The 16724-nt window shown below is 47.3% G+C and overlaps 1 protein-coding gene across 1 annotated transcript in view; it reads right to left on the reverse strand.

Moving 5' to 3' along the window:
• Positions 1–16724, reverse strand: part of LOC119974779 (seizure 6-like protein) — a 398298-nt gene that overhangs the window by 120790 nt on the left and 260784 nt on the right. Inside the window, exon 6 of the mRNA XM_038814062.1 lies at positions 10706–10874. Within this exon, the coding sequence (XP_038669990.1) occupies positions 10706–10874 (169 nt within the window). The remainder of the gene's footprint in view (positions 1–10705; positions 10875–16724) is intronic.

Below are 16724 nucleotides of genomic sequence, written 5' to 3' on the forward strand. Positions count from 1 at the left end.
TCATCCCTTACTATTGCCCGGATGTCATCCTTAAATAACAGAGCAACACCACCTCCCTTACCATCCACTCTGTCCTTCCGAATAGTTTGATACCCTCAGATATTTAACTCCCAGTCGTGACCATCCTTTAACCATGTTTCAGTAATGGCCACTAAATTATAGTCATTTACGATGATTTGTGCCATCAACTCATTTACTTTATTCCGAATACTACGAGCATTCAGGTAAAGTACACTTATTTTGTTTTTTTTTACCTCTGTTTTGAATCTTAACATCTCCAGTTTTATTCCTTTTGTTATTACTGGGCCTATTCACTGTGCTCCCCTCAGTCACTGTACCTTGTACTGTCACCCTTTTAGATTTCTGACTATGTCTTCTCTGCCTTGCACTTTTCCCCTTACTTCCTTTTGCTTCTGTCCCTGTTTTACTACCTTCCAACTTCCTGCATCGGTTCCCATCCCCCTGCCACATTAGTTTAAACCCTCCCCAACAGCTCTAGAAAACGTCCGGTTTGTACTGGTCCCACCTCCCCCAGGACCGGTCCCAATGCCCCAGGAATTTGAATCCCTCCCTCTTGCACCATCTCTCGAGCCACACATTCATCCTATCTATCCTGACATTCCTACTCTGACTAGCTCGTGGCACTGGTAGCAATCCTGAGATTACTACCTTTTTAGTTTAACTCCTAACTCCCTGAATTCCGCTTGTAGGACCTCATCCCGTTTTTTACCTATAACATTGGTGCCTATGTGCGCCACGACAGCTGGCTGTTCACCCTCCCCCCCCCCAGAATGTCCTGCAGCCGCTCCGAGACATCCTTGACCCTTGCACCAGGGAGGCAACATACCATCCTGGAGTCTCGATTGCGTCCACAGAACTGCCTGTCTATTCCCCTTACGATCGAGTCCCCTATCACTATAGCCCTGCCATTTTTCTTCCTGCCCTGCTGTGCAGCAGAGCCAGCCACGGTGCCATGAACCTGGCTGCTGCTGCCTTCCCCTGGTGAGCCATCTCCCTCAACAGTATCCAAAGCGGTATATCTGTTTTGCAGGGAGATGACCGCAGGGGACACCTGCACTGCCTTCCTACTCTTGCTCTTTCTTTTGGTCACCCATTTTCTATCTCCCTCAGTAACCTTCACCTGCAGAGTGGCCAACTCGCTAAACGTGCTATCCACAACCTCCTCAGCATCGCGGATGCTCCAAAGTGAGTCCATCCGCAGCTCCAGAGCCGTCAAGCGGTCTAACAAGAGCTGCAACTGAACACACTTCTTGCACGTGAAGGAGCCAGGGACAGTGGACGTGTCCCTGAGCTCCCACATCGCACACGAGGAGCATGACACGGGTCTGGGATCTCCTGCCATGTCTTAAACCCTTGGTAAACTTAAACAACTAGAATTTCAAAATAAAAATAAAAATAAATAAATTAGACAATGAAAAGAAAGAGAGAGACTACTTACCAGTCACTTACCAGGGTTAAAAAGCACCTCCTCACACTCTGCACCAAATTACCTCACTGCACCAAATTACCAAGTTTCAATCCCCCACTCCGGATGAGTCTCCTGGAAAAGTGCTCGCTTTAAGAATCATAAAACATATGGGACCCACTCAGTAGGCATGAGTCAGTGTGATCAGACCTTGAATTGGCAACCCACTATGTTCCCCCTTACGGCTGAAGAACTATTCATCTTTGATTGGTCAGGAGTTGAAAATCAAACTAGTGGAGGCTCCTGGGAATGGGATCCGATTAGACTAATGATGACTGATAGTAAAGGAAACCTGACCGCATATAACGGCACCTATTTTATCTGTAGCCATAAGGCGTGCCCTTGGTTACCAGAAAATTGGCAAGGCTCCTGCTATTTGAAAATCGCTTATTGTCACAAGTAGGCTTCAAATGAAGTTACTGTGAAAAGCCTCTAGTCGCCACATTCCGGCGCCTGTTCGGGGAGGCTGATACGGGAATTTTGGATATTTGGGAATATTTGGGATAGGTAGTCCCTTATGTGCATCACGTTCAGCAATTGCAGGACCATCCCCATCACAGAACGACACAAAATGTTACAACATGGGCACAAATGCTGAGAATAACGATACCACCATTAGGAATAGCCACTAATGCATACAAACTACGCGAACTACTAAACATCCTTGAGCAGGGGTTAGGTACGATTTGGCGCAGCCATTTGGGCGCGGCCATTTTGGCGCCGGATGTTTTGGCGCCGGACGTTTTGGCCATAATAACATTTCTTTATTTGTAAATTAGCCTCAGTTGAGTTGGCTGCTGGTGCGGGTCCGCTGTCACAATTGTTTCGTTCTATCACCATCTTTTTATATATTTTTTAACTAAACCAATTTGCATACCCATATGATGGCTGAGGAAGTGTCAACGAAACTGGGGCAGCACGGTAGCATGGTGGTTAGCATAAATGCTTCACAGCTCCAGGGTCCCAGGTTCGATTCCTGGCTGGGTCACTGTCTGTGTGGAGTCTGCACGTCCTCCCTGTGTGTGCGTGGGTTTCCTCTGGGTGCTCCGGTTTCCTCCCACAGTCCAAAGATGTGCGGGTTAGGTGGATTGGCCATGCTAAATTGCCCGTAGTGTCCTAAAAAGTAAGGTTAAAGGGGGGGTTGTTGGGTTACGGGTATAGGGTATATACGTGGGTTTGAGTAGGGTGATCATTGCTCGGCACAACATTGAGGGCCGAAGGGCCTGTTCTATGCTGTACTGTTCTATGTTCTATGAAACGTGGTAAAGAAAAATTTGTTCATAACGGATTCCTTTACGTCTTTGACAAAACAAGCAAAGGTGACAGCGAAGTGAAATTTTGGCGTTGTGAGCAAAAAAACCGGTGCAAAGCACAGCTCCATACTAAAGGTGCAAACGTGATGAGGCAGCTGAACAGCCATTCGCATGATGCTTCTGCTGCACAAGTAGAGGTTGCACTCGTGAAAACTAAAATAAAAAAGAGAGGACAGGAAACCCTTGAGGCACCGACTGTAGTTGTTAATGAATGTTTGACAGACATATCCCAAGCTAGTCTACCAGCCATTCCTAATATATCTGCTTTGAGGAGAATGATAAGCAGAAAGCGTAATTATGTATTGAACGCCCCCACCAATCCAAGTGATTTACAACAATTGATTGTGCCAGAATGCTACAGGATATATGTCCCTCAACCAGGAGTGGAAGAAAATTTTTTACTTTGTGATAGCGGACCAGGTCACGACCGGATATTAACCTTCGGAAGACAGAGCTGGCTACAGCACTTATTGACATCTGATATGTGGTTTGCAGATGGCACATTCAGTATTGCTCCCAGCCTCTTTTCTCAGATTTATGTAATTATGGTAAAAAACACGGAGGAGTTACTCCTACGGTTTATGCTCTTTACGGTTTTTAATTTACAATAAAGTTAGTTTAAAAACTTTTTAAAGCTCATCTTTTAATTTACAGTTTTAAGCTTGCTTTTAAGTCCTTCCTTCGAATGATACTGAATCTTGCAACAATTTACTTGCAACAATTTACTAGCCACAAAACGAAAAAAATTTCTGTCGTCTGCGCCCAAACGGCCGCGCCAAATTGGCTGCGCCCAATTATCCCATGGCGCCCAAACGGCTGCGTCCAAACGGCCGTGCCAAAACGGCCGCGCCCAATTGTCCCATACTGCTTGAGCAGGTAGCTGATGATACTGCAGAAGCTGTTAACCAGAAAGAAACTGAGAAGGTTGCAATAATAACAGTTGCCCTGCAAAATAGAATGGCTCTTGATTTCTTGTTAGCTGAAAAGGGAGGTACTTGTGCCCTGATTGGAAGTGACTGTTGCACATACACCCCAGATAACTCAGAGAAAATTGATAATGTTCTACGTTCTATGTTCTATAATCTGGTGGATCACATTCGTAGAGAGGTAATAAGATAATATGAAAATGAGGGATGAGACTTTGGCTTTGGGTGGTTAGGATTGTTGGGCCAGAGGATTGTGTTCTGGATTATAATCGCCGTTGTAATCTTGATTGTCATATGGTTGCTGTTTTAATATTGTGCAAGATATTTTCATTGTACGAACATGGGAACTGCCCTAGCCTCCTTGCTACCAGGCTCATAACACACAGGGAACTGTCATACGTCCGTTCCCCTTACATTATAAACCACCTTTCTCTACGGAGAACTCGATATTGTACTAAAAGGTGTTGATCAAAAGATCAACAAGGTGGGAATTGTGGAAGGGAAATTAATGAGTTGCCAACTTTGTAGCATGCTGGGAAATGCTTGACTATATTTCAACACTGCTTTTGAACAAAAATAAGTAGGTCAGGTAACATAAACAAAATACTACTTAATATTTTGGTCTCGGCCTTATTATGATAACACATTGTCTTCCGAAAGATAACAAAATGCTTACTCGAGTTGTTTTTAGCCAAGGGCAAGAACATGCGTACTATGTATTTCATCTTACATACATTCCAAAGTCTATTTAATATAAACATGGCTGTTTACTTCAATAGTTATTTCAGACTATAAAGATATGCTTTCTTCAATCAAATCTCAGAGTGCGGTGGACTGGCTATGCAGCCAGAACACTCTCTCTCCGCAAATATATTTGTGTAAATAAATTTCCTTAAATCGAACCTCGAAGAATTGGTCTTTATTATAATTTCCACGACAGACAAGGTCAAAATTCTGATGTAATCTTGCCAGTCAGAGTACAATAAAGCACAGAGTATATAAATCCAAGTGACCACCCCAAACCTCTCCACCTAACCACCTCCCTCTCCTTTATGATGCTCAGCGTCAAATTTTGTTTGATAATTTTTCTGTTAAATGACTTGGGATATTTTATTCAGTCAATGGCTCCATATAAATGCAGGTTGTTGTTGTTGAGAAGGGAAATTGCATTCTCCAGGGGCGGAATTCTCCGACCCGCCGTGTTCCAAATTCTCCGCCCCCCAAGATTCGGTGGGGGCGGGAATCGCGCCGCGCCAGTCGGCGGGCCCCCCACGGCGATTCTCCAGCCCGCGATGGGCTGAAGTCCCCTACCCGGCGGTGCGGGGGGGTCCCAGCGTATTGGAGTGGCGTCAACCACTCCGGCGTCGGGCCTCCCCAAAGGTACGGAATTCTCCGCACCTTTAGGGGCCAAGCCCTCACATTGAGGGGCTAGGCCCGTGCTGGAGTGGTTGCCGCTCCGCCGGCCGGCTCGAACGGTCCTTGGCGCCCCAACAGCTGGGGTCGAAGGGCCTTCGCCGGCTGGCGGAAGTCCGCGCATGCGCCGGAAGTCAGCGGCTGCTGACGTCATACCGGCGCATGCGCAGGGGAAGGGGTCTCTTCCGCCCCCGCCATGGTGAAGGTAATGGTGGGGGCGTAAGTAAAAGAGTGCCCCCACGGCACAGGCCCGCCTGCCGATCGTTGGGCCCCGATCGTGGGCCAGGCCACCGTGGGGGCACCCCCCCGGGGTCAGATCCCCCCCCCCCCCACCAAGGACCCCGGAGCCCACCCGTGCCGCCAATCCCGCCGGTACCAGAGGTGGTTTAAACGACGCCGGCAGGAAAGGCCTGTCCGCGGCGGGACTTCGGCCCATCGCGGGCCAGAGAATCGCCGCAGGGGGGCACGCCGACCGGCGCAGCGCGATTCCCGTCCCCGCCGAATCTCGGGGGGCGGAGAATTCGGGACACGGCGGGGGCGGGATTGACACCGGCCCCGGGTGACTCTCCAACCTCCCGGGGGGTTGGACAATTCCGGCCCAGGTCTGTGATTGGTCATTTGTATTTCTGACAATCAATTCATGCTCAAAAGCTTTAAGCTTTCTCTCCCGCAGAGGTTTAACCGATATTTAACTTGGTTACAATTACATTTTTATAAAGTGAAGCACAAGAGCTCAGTGAAGCAACAACCTCCCTCATTACAAAAAAACCATGGTCCCTTTACTGATATCCTGCTTGTGATATGCATGGCTTCACAATCGTCAACAGCAGCTTGCTGCTGACATACTCAGAATCATTCAAAGCGGGAAAATACATTGGCTGAAATTTTCCAGCTGTTCCCACCGGTGGAATTGCCCGGTCCCGCCCATGGCAAACCCCCATTATGGGACCCCAGTGACGGAGGGTGCGAACAATGGGAGTACCCGTTGACAGCGGCGGAACTGTAAAATCCCTCTGCTGTCCAAGGGCGGGGCCACTTCTGCTGCCACAAAGAATGGGGGAATGGGGGTGGGGGGGGGGGGAATAGTGGGGCTGACTACAAATCCTGCCCTTGGCTAGAGGGCAAGATTTTGTATTTTGGGTCAGGACCCAATGTCAAGGTCAAATGTGGGTCGTGACCCAACATTAGGTCGTGAGGTCGCCTGTCGTCAATTGTCTCTTGTTTGGACAATTTGGGACCACAGAGTGTGCAATTGAAGATGTTAGGCAGGTTCTCAAGGCTGAAGGGCAAATAGGAGGCCTTCCAGCATGGAACCTGCTTCCTGAGGCTTCGTGGGCAGCATGGTGACACAGTGGTTAGCATTGCTGCCTCACAGCGCCAGGGACCTGGGTTCAATTCTAGCCTTGAATGACTGTGTGGAGATTGCACTTTCTCCCTGTGTCTGTGTAGGTTTCCCCCGGGTGCTCCGGTTTCCTCCCACAATCCAAAGATGTGCAGGTTAGGTGGATTGGCCATGCTAAATTGCCCCTTTGTGTCCAGAGATGTGCAGGTTAGGTGGGGTCATGGAGGGAGTGGGCCTAGGTAGAGTGTTCTCTCAGAGGATTGGTACAGACTCGATGGGCCGAGTGACCTCCTTCTACGCTGTTGGGCTTCCATGGTTCTCTCAGCAATTCAAACATATGTGAGTCTGGTGCAACTACATTTCATGACCACTGCGTTTCATTTTAACAATTGAGTCTGTTGAATAAATTTGAATGCCACTCTGGCAGCCATCTCCCAATCCTCTGCCAAAGCCACTTGGAAAGTTTTAGAGTAACTTGTGAGGGATGATAGCTTCCATTAAAAAAAAATCCCAGAGCCTAAATCGTCAGTCACTTGCATTAGCAGAGATTTGCTTAGTGTGGCCACTTGTCACCGTTAGGAAGCAATGACAGGTGATTCTTTTATTTATAGCTTCTTCTCTTTCCCCTTGTGCTCCACACAACCTGACACAGACATTCTCAGCTATTGGGCTCCAAAGTGCATAGGCATAGAGAGATCCAAGGCACCGTGTGAGGGGGAAGATGGGGCGGGATTCTCCGAGCCCCGCGCCGGGCCGGAGAATCGGCGCAACCATGCCACGCCGCCATGACGCCAGCACGTGATTCTCCGAGCCCCGAGCGGAGAATCGCCACCGTTTGGTGCGGAGCCGGTCACGGACCACTGTCCACAGCCGGGCCGCCGATACTCCGGCCTTGATGGGCCGAGCGGCCACGCGGAAACGGCAGAGTCCTGCTGGCGCCGTCCATACCTGCTCGCAGCTGGCGGGAACTCTGCGCGCAGGGTCGGGGGGCAGCCTGTTGGGGGAGGGGCTCCTTCACCGCGGGGGTGGGGGGCCTCCGATGGGGTCTGGCCTGTGATCGGGGCCCACCGATCGGCAGGCCGGCCTCTCCAGCCCCGGCCCTATTTTGTTACGCGGCTGTCCCCTGAACCCCCACGCCATGTTGCATCGGGGATGGCACGTTGAGGAAGCTCTCCGCGCATGCGCAGGTTGGCGTGGCACCCAGTTGGCACTGGGAAGGGAGGCTGGAGCGGCATGAACCGCTCCAGCGCTGTGCTGGCCCTCTGTGGGGGCCAGAATCGGTAGTGCCCGCGCCTGTTTCGCGCCATCATGAAATGCGACGGCGTTTAGGACGGCGCGGACACCCTGCCTCCATTTCGGACAATCCCGCTCATGATCTTTATTAATTGGGTCACACTCTAAAGGAATGGTCTTTTAAATGTGCTTGTGTTTTTGTGTTGAAGTATTCAGAACTCTGTTGAGGAAATGTGAGCAGGACTCAAAATACAATCTTAGCTGAGTCAATTTACTTTGCAAAATACTTTTCACTGTACTTCGGTACACGTGACAATAAACAAATCCATCCATTTAAATAGCTCAAACTGCTTTTACAAGCCTGATTTTCAAGATGTCTGTATTCGGTGAATAAAATAACATTATGTGGGAAGGTAAAATTTCATGGCATCAATGGGAATTGTTTTGGAGTTTGCAGACCTTTAATTATTTCCTGATGAAAAGAAATCTTGGGGAAATGCGTACACTTGATCAAGTTTCACAGATGGGCCAACGTGAACAATATTATTCTGACCAGTGGATCTGTAATATTCTGTCATTGTACTTTTTTTTACATGGCCAATTGAAGCTAATTGAATTTCATTGATAGGCATGGGTGTAAATGTGGTGTGGTTGGAGGGTCCTAATAGATCTATAAATATACTTCAGGGAAGGGTATTTGGAGATCAAATCATTTTGTTGCCGAGTTCTAATTGCCCTCCAGCCAGAGCGGTGGAGTGCAAAGTGTGTGGGGGTGAAAGGGGAGAGGGGGTAGGTTAGGGAGAGCATAGAGGTAGAGAGGGTTGGGGGGGGGGGGGGGGGGGGGGGGAGGGGGGGGGGGGGGGTGAGAAGGAATGTGAGAAGGGACAGCAGAATATAGATAGATAGATTGGAGAGTTGGGCGGAGAAATGGCAGATGGAGTTCAATCCGGGCAAATGCGAGGTGATGCATTTTGGAAGATCCAATTCAAGAGCGAACTATACGGTAAATTGAAAAGCCCTGGGGAAAATTGATGTAAAGGGAGATCTGGGTGTTCAGGTCCATTGTACCCTGAAGGTGCTGCACAGGTCGATAGAGTGGTCAAGAAGGCATACAGCATGCTTTCCTTCATCGGAAGGAGTATTGAGTACAAGAGTTGGCAGTTCATATTACAGTTGTATAAGACTTTGGTTCGACCACATTTGGAATACTGCGTACAGTTCTGGTCGCCACATTACCAGAAGGATGTGGATGCTTTGGAGAAGGTGCAGGGGAGGTTCACCAGGATTTGCCTGGTATGGAGGGCGCTAGCTATGAAGACAGGTTGAGTAGATTAGGATTATTTTCATTAGAAAGAGGGAGGTTGAAGGAGGACCTCATTGAGGTCTACAAAATCATGAGAGGTATAGACAGGGTGGATAGCAAGATGCTTTTTCCCCAGAGTGGGGGACTCAATTACTAGGGGTCACGAGTTCAAGGTGAGAGGGGAAAGGTTTAAGGGAGATGTGCGTGGAAAGTTCTTTATGCAGAGGGTGGTCGGTGCCTGGAACCCATTGCCGGCGGAGGTGGTAGAGGCGGGCACGATAGCATCATTTGAGATGTGTCTCGACAAATACATGAATGGGCAGGGAGCAGAGGGATACAGATGCTTAGAAAATAGGCAACAGTTTTAGATAGGGGATCTGGATCGGCACAGGCTTGGAGGGCCGAAGGGCCTGTTCCTGTGCTGTAATTTAAAAAAAATCTTTGTTCTTCTTAGTAAGGGGTGGTCCCCGGAAGGGTAGGGTTTGTTAGTTCAGACGGATAGCGTGGTTGGTGCAGGCTTGGAGGGCCGAAGGGCCTGTTCCTGTGCTGCAATTTCCTTTGTTCTTTGAAGTAAGATACAGCTCCAGCTGTCAGGGCGGCTCTGCAGAGGGGGAGTATCTTCGCAGGGTGCCCTGCAGATGTGACCAGGCAGGCCTGGAGAAATCCTGGAGCACCGGCCCTCTCAATCTGTTGCCGGGACGCTGTCTCCAAGTAGGAGCACTGGCGCCCCCCGACACTGGCACCCCCTCACACTGGCACCCTTGACATTGGCATCCCAGAGGCTAACTTCTCACTTCAATATGCAAATCTAGAAATCGTCCCGTGAGGACAAGATCGAGATCAAGACGTCCCGAGCATCGCAAATCCCGCGAGAGGCCTCTCGGGAGATTTAACCGCCACGTCGCGTCCCAAGTCTCGGAATCCCAACGCACCGTTGAGGAAATTGCCATTCTGCAAGTTCATATTTCCTGCTCTTGCAGGTCCATGAAATCCCTGAAATGTTTAACTGCTGGCCTGAAAGATTATTTACAAAACTGCAGTGCTGCCTCTTCTCTGCTCTGGGGAGATAACAAAAATCTACAGTCCTGATGAGCCTTACATGATATTAATTCAGCTGCCAGCCTCACGGTGCCAGTACATCCACTGGGCGAGCAAAACTAAGATATATGGATTCATGCAAGTGACGTATCATTTCATGTTGGATTAACTTCAACAACTGTACCAGGCTGAAGCCTGCCTCCACGCTGGAGCATGGATAATTGAAGAACTATGGGGTGAATTCTCCTCCGCCGGGATTCTCCATTCCGCCGGCAGCCTTTCCCAGCAGCTCGAGGTGGCTACAATAGGAATTCCCATTGGCCAGTGGCAGGAACAGAGAATTCCGCTGCCAGCGACGGCACACCGCAGAGAAACACCCTGTTCGGGAGGCCGAGAATTCACCCCAGGTCTTCAGATTGCCACAGAAGAGCGCCGTTGCTGGAAGGACCATAGCCCCAGCACCAGCGAATGATGCCCCCACCAAAATTGACAATGCCTTGCTCCAATCAGGTGGTATTTTCATCTGAAGACTCACAACAGACGAGCAGTAGATGTGAACCATCAACACCCATGCAAAGACAAACATGCATCATAGTACCAGAAGATTAGAGTAAGATGAAGAAAACTGCTCCAGGATACATCTTTATTTACCTATCTCCCTTTCCAGCAAGGGAAACCTTTTCAAAGTGCATATGGAACTTCTGGCCTTTAGTGCCTGCAATGGTCCAAGTGCAGTTTAAGTTGTTGCTGTAATTTGCAGGGTAGTTGGGTGCCAGTATTCTACCAATGGTAGCGTTAGATGTAGAGCCACCGCAGAGTGCTAAAGAGAGAGAGAGAGAAAGACAGTGTGTACATCAGATGAGAAGACATGCTACACAAAAATACAATTGTACATTTTTGCCCCCAGTTTTTCCCTCCCCTTCCTCGGGGTCTATGAGGGCTGTGTTTCACTGATGGAGGGAGCAAACAAGCAGGAATTTATCAAGTCTGAATGTTGGTTAGCTGCGTAACCATGGTGTGAATCACTCAAGCCTGGGCCTGTTCTCACGCAACACTACATGCACAGGGGGTAATACTGTGCGACGATGTAAAACGGGCAAGAGCCAACCCATTGAAGTCATTGGAAAGGTGAGGAGAGATCAAACTCGTTGCAAATATGTAGCAGCACGATAGCATTGTGGATAGCACAATTGCTTCACAGCTCCAGGGTCCCAGGTTCGATTCAGGCTTGGGTCACTGTCTGTGCGGAGTCTGCACATCCTCCCCGTGTGTGCGTGGGTTTCCTCCGGGTGCTCCGGTTTCCTCCCACAATCCAAAGATGTGCAGGTTAGGTGGATTCGCCGTGCTAAATTGCCCATAGTGTCCAAAATTGCCCTTAGTGTTGGGTGGGGTTACTGGGTTATGGGGATAGGGTGGAGGTGTTGACCTTGAGTAGGGTGCTCTTTCCAAGAGCCGGTGCAGACTCGATGGGCTGAATGGCCTCTTTCTGCACTGTAAATTCTATGATAAATCTATGAGAACATTCAATGTCAAATGATCACTGATCGTTTTTGAGCGCTTTGAACGCAAAACGAAGTCAAAATGTTCTGGTAAAAGAACAGGCAGCTGATTAAATGTAGCCCATTTACATTGGGCTCAAAATTTAAATTAATTTAGCACCCCCCACCCAATACTTGCTAACACTGGAACGCGTTCAACAGATTTATTATACCTTACATAACCAGGTGACACTGAAGTCAGTGCCACTCTCATAGTTGTACCTTGGTTGAGCATAGCTAACTATTAAAAAAAATATATTTGAATTAAAGTTTTACATTTTTACACTGTCCGTTCGTTAAAGATAAATGAAGCGGTTAGAGTTTACACGTTGTTCTTTTTCGGTATCACACCCCCTCCTCATCCCTCCCCCGTTATTTCCCTTCTTTTGCTGTTTCTGGGTCTTTTCTTTGGTTCTTTACTTCACCGTGGGTGGTACTGTGTTGTTTATCTGTGGGCAGTGCCCTCCTTCTCCCCCCCCCATCCCTTGGCCTCTCTCTCCCTTCTTCTCTCCTCTTCCCATCCTGTTGTCGGCCTGCTTTTGAGGGTTCCCTTTTGTGTGGCCTTGTGTTGGGCCCTCTGGTCCCTGGGCTGGTTGCTTACTGCCCTCCCCCCACCTCCCCTTGTTTCCTCTGGTCTCTCTCCCCCTCTCACTCCCCTACCCCCTCCCATTTCTGTCTGCTCCCTGTGGACCTGGTGGCTCCTGTTCGTTCCCCCACCCACCCCCTCTCCTCCCGATCAATTGTTGGCTTTGAACTGGTCTTGGAACAGGTTGGTGAATGGCCCCCACGCTTTGTGGAAGCCATCTTCTGACCCTCAGTTGGCGTGCGCACAAATGACTTGGCGGAGGCATGGAACGGAATGTGGGACATATTTGGTCTTAAATATTACCATATGCAATGTCCTATCTATTCAATCAGAGGGGAAACGTTTGTCATTAAAGTGACCATCCATGTGGTGCAGAAGTGGTAAGCACCAAGCTAGACTTCTTCATAACATGGTGAACTTATGCAAACACATTTTAAGCGAAAATAACTGAATAAATGTTAATTTTCAACCTATACTCTGCAGTGTCTTGCCAAACACATTTATTGTGTTATTCTATTGTAAATCCGTAGAGATAGTTCATCATGTACTTTTAAGCTATTTGCCATTTGCAGCTACCAAATAAACTGATGTTAATTTTCAGTGGTGGGAGTTGTTGTAAGGGTTTGTTCAATGTCTCAGTAAGAAATCTGAGACCTAATGGTTTAAGATTTAAGTGTTTATTAACTCATGACACTCTAATTTCCATCTCCATGTTGGCTTCTGTTAGACTCCACTGCTGTACTCCATCCACTATTGTGTGATTCTCTATACAACCTAATGTGGGCGGTACTGTTTGCCAGGCCTCCATTAACCCTTGCCATGCAGAACACCCTTATACTACCCCCCTCCCCAAGTCTTTACCCAAACATATTTACAATGCAATATTTCCATGCTTGCTCTTCTGGCCCCTCAGGTCACTGACTTTACAGATTTGGATGGACTAGCAGCTTGATTGCTCTTCCAGATCTTGTTCTAGTCACTCAGGGAGGAGGAGTGGTAGGTTCAGTTGCTTTGGGAAGCTGTTCTTGATTCGGAGTTGAAATTAAAGCATCCTGCGTTTCAGGCGCCTGGCTATCTTCCTCTGATTCACTTATTGCGCTCCTTGGAGTTGGATTTCTCTTTAGAACCATAGAATCCTAGAATTCCTACAGTGCAGAGGGAGACCATTCAGCCCATCCAGTCTGCACCTCCCCTCTGAAAGAGCACCCTACATATACACACTCCACCACACTATCCCCATAACCCCACCTAACCTGTACATCTTTAGGACACTAAGGGGCAATTTAGCATGTTCAATTCACCTAACCTGCACATCTTTGGACTGTGGGAGGAAACCGGAGCACCCGGAGGAAACCCACGCAGACTCCGCACAGACAGTGACCCAGCGCGGAATCGAACCTGGAACCCTGGCGCTGTGAGGCGGCAGTGCTAACCATCGTATCACTGTGCTGCCCCATCCCTATTGTCAATCTATAAAAAAGCAAATTACTGCGGATGCTGGAATCTGAAATGAAAGAGAAAATGCTGGAAAATCTCAGCACGTCTGGCAGCATCTGTAGGGAGAGAAAAGAGCTAATGTTTCGAGTCTTCTTTGACAAATCTGGACTCGAAACGTTAGCTCTTTTCTCTCCCTACAGATGCTGCCAGACTTGCTGAGATTTTCCAGCATTTTTTCTTTCGGTATTGACAACCTGCCTGCTTTGTTTGGAATGCATGGGTTTGTCCACTCCCTTCCAGAGGGAACGCTTGCTCTGCTCATTCACACAGTGGTCATGAGTTTTCTATTTTTGTGGGGTCGGCTATGATCTCGCTGGAAGTTGATGTTTCAAAAATGAAACCTCCATTTTCACTTGTTTCACAATTTCACCCAAATAAGTGTTTATTAATCTTTTTAATCCCGTTTAGCCCCTACTCTGGTGAGTTCAGTTGTCTTTGTTTTAGAATTATCTGTTTTTAAAGGATGCATTTTATCCTCCATGCTGCGCATCACATCTTTCATGTTGTTCAGATTGGATTGAAGTTCAAGAATTTTAGTCAGTTTTGGCTGCAAATTCTGCATTCAACCAAATGTTCTGATTCAGCAGCAATTCTTATTCCTGTTCCGGGCATTTTTCACAATACTTAAGAGACCCCTGATACTTGACGTTCATCAAATTCTAATTAAAGATCTATCTTTATTAAGTTTGCTTCCGAAGGGTCATCATTTCGGAATTTCAAGCCTTTTTCCTTTGGGTGACACTCCAGTGCTTTCATCAGTTCTCCTTTTTCATTGGCCTACTCATCTTTTGTCTATGAACGTTGGTTCACGGCACTGAACAGTTTCCTCTCAGCAGAGCGTAATTTCTCTGTGCTATCCTTTAAGCTCAAATTCTGTAATTGTACTACTAATAATTGTTTCGAGACTCTTCCCACTCATTGTGGGAGCTTCTACTTGGTGTCGCCATTCTCGATTCATAATTTTAATTTCAGCCATTGATGTTTTGATGACTCGATGGTTCTCTGTAAGTTGGAGGCATCCAGTGCTTTTCCTTCCAATTCCTTGATCTTCAGCTCTGCTGTCTCTTTCCTGTCCTTTGGCATATAGAACGTTACTGAGGCTCTCTGCTAACTGGTTTGTCTGTTCTTTTGGAAAGCCATTAATTTCATTTGACTTCTCTTTTCTCTTTGTAATTTTCCAGAGGAACAATCTTTGACCTGAGGGATCCTTGTAGTGTCTGAAGGTCCTTCGCCAGATTTTCCATTTCTTAGTCAAGCTCAATTGCTCCCTCTTAAGTTTTCTTATAATTTAACGGAGTCTTCTCAACTTTTTTCTGCTGTTCCCCCATTCTTACATTCAAGGCTGCCTTCATTTCTTCATGCTGTTGAAGGGTTATGTACACCTTTGACATTTGATCTTGAAGAACAATCAGCTTTTTTTTCAACTGTATATTCCCCTGTTCAGATCTTGCTATTTCACTCTGCACTTAAGTGCATTGCTTTGTTACTACTGATAGTTCCAATGTAACTTTTTCTCAGGTAATATTCAACATCTTTTTTTAACGCCTCATGTTTTTCCAGGTGCATGTATTGATTCTTCAAAGGGTCTTTCATGACAGCAACTTCTTTGAGTACCTTTCTTGCCAGCTGAGGTGCCAGGCTGTATTTCTGGTTGTGGTCAACCGCCCCCCTCTTCGATTTGCCAACAATTGAATTCAGAATTGATATTTCCTCCTTGTGCGCTTTTCTGGAAATGCATACTGAGTCTGCGCACAATTCAGATTTGCTCATATTGCATTCTTCTCAACCTTCAACCTTTTTGTTTCTTTCAACAGCTCTTTGAACCTTTCTGACACCTCAGAAATTCATTTGTTCAGATTTTGAACAAACCTTTTGTCTCCACGACGCCCAATTTTATGTTTGGGTTGGTCCTTGCATGAACTTAAATCGGTCTGGTGGTTTTACTTTGCATCCATTGCCAATTCCTATAACAAAGGAACACAGCTTTGGATTTTCTTTCTTCTACACCAAGGTGGTGCCACCATAATTATCCTTTCACTGCTTCTTCCATGTACAATTGGGCTTTGGCAGGTTCCTGTACTGATCACAGGTCTGATTCTTTAAAATAATCGATTCTGTAGAAAATCTTCCAGCAAACCTTCCAGACCACCGACTTATTTTTTTAAGTTTGAAAACTCAATAGGAAAGTGATTTAAGCTCTGGCTGCCATATAATTTTTTTCACTCCTTCAGGCGTGACCATCAGGCCATACAGTATTGACTTTGGACTCTGCTGCAGTGTCCCTTCATCTGTGCTTGTTAAACAATCGGTATGCTTCTTCATTTCTGGGTTCGTGCATTAGCCGCCATCATGTTGTAAGGGTTTGTTCATCGTCTCGCTAAGAGATCTGGAGGCTCGTGTGGTATAATGTTGAGAGTGGGATTTTTCAGTCCTGCCTGCCGCTGGGATCGTTGGGTTGTGCCGAAAGTGCCTTTTGGCTGGGTTGCCGGATCTCCGATGGTGCATCCCACTACAACAGGGCTGGACAATCCTAGCCTAAATGTTTCTCAACAACTCATAACGATACACATTTCTTTATACTATATAGCACATAGTATATATCTCTACAGTATATATATATCTATATACTATATAGTATATAGTTATATACGTCAGGGCAGCACGGTGGCGCAGTGGTTAGCTCTGCTCCCTCACAGTGCCAGGGACCTGGGTTCAATTCCCATCTATGGTGACTGTGTGGAGTTTGCACTTCCTCCCAGTATCTGCGTGGGTTTCCTCCGGGTGCTCCGGTGACAGATCATGGCAACTTACTTTGTAAATTTCCCTTGCTGTTTGTTTTGCCAGTTACCAAAATCTGTGCCCTCTGTTTACTGCCCTTTCTGCCAGTGGCAGTCCTTCTCTTTCTTCTAAGAGGAACAGCCCCAGTTTTTATGGTCATTCAGGAGAGGGAAGGTGAATAAGAAACTGGCTGGTGAGATTCATGATTGGAAGCTACGAGAGTTTTGATTATGGGAAACACAGAAAGGGAAAATTTGAAAGAGGAAGGAGA

Source organism: Scyliorhinus canicula, chromosome 1, assembly GCF_902713615.1.
Source record: "Scyliorhinus canicula chromosome 1, sScyCan1.1, whole genome shotgun sequence".
Taxonomy (NCBI): domain Eukaryota; kingdom Metazoa; phylum Chordata; class Chondrichthyes; order Carcharhiniformes; family Scyliorhinidae; genus Scyliorhinus; species Scyliorhinus canicula.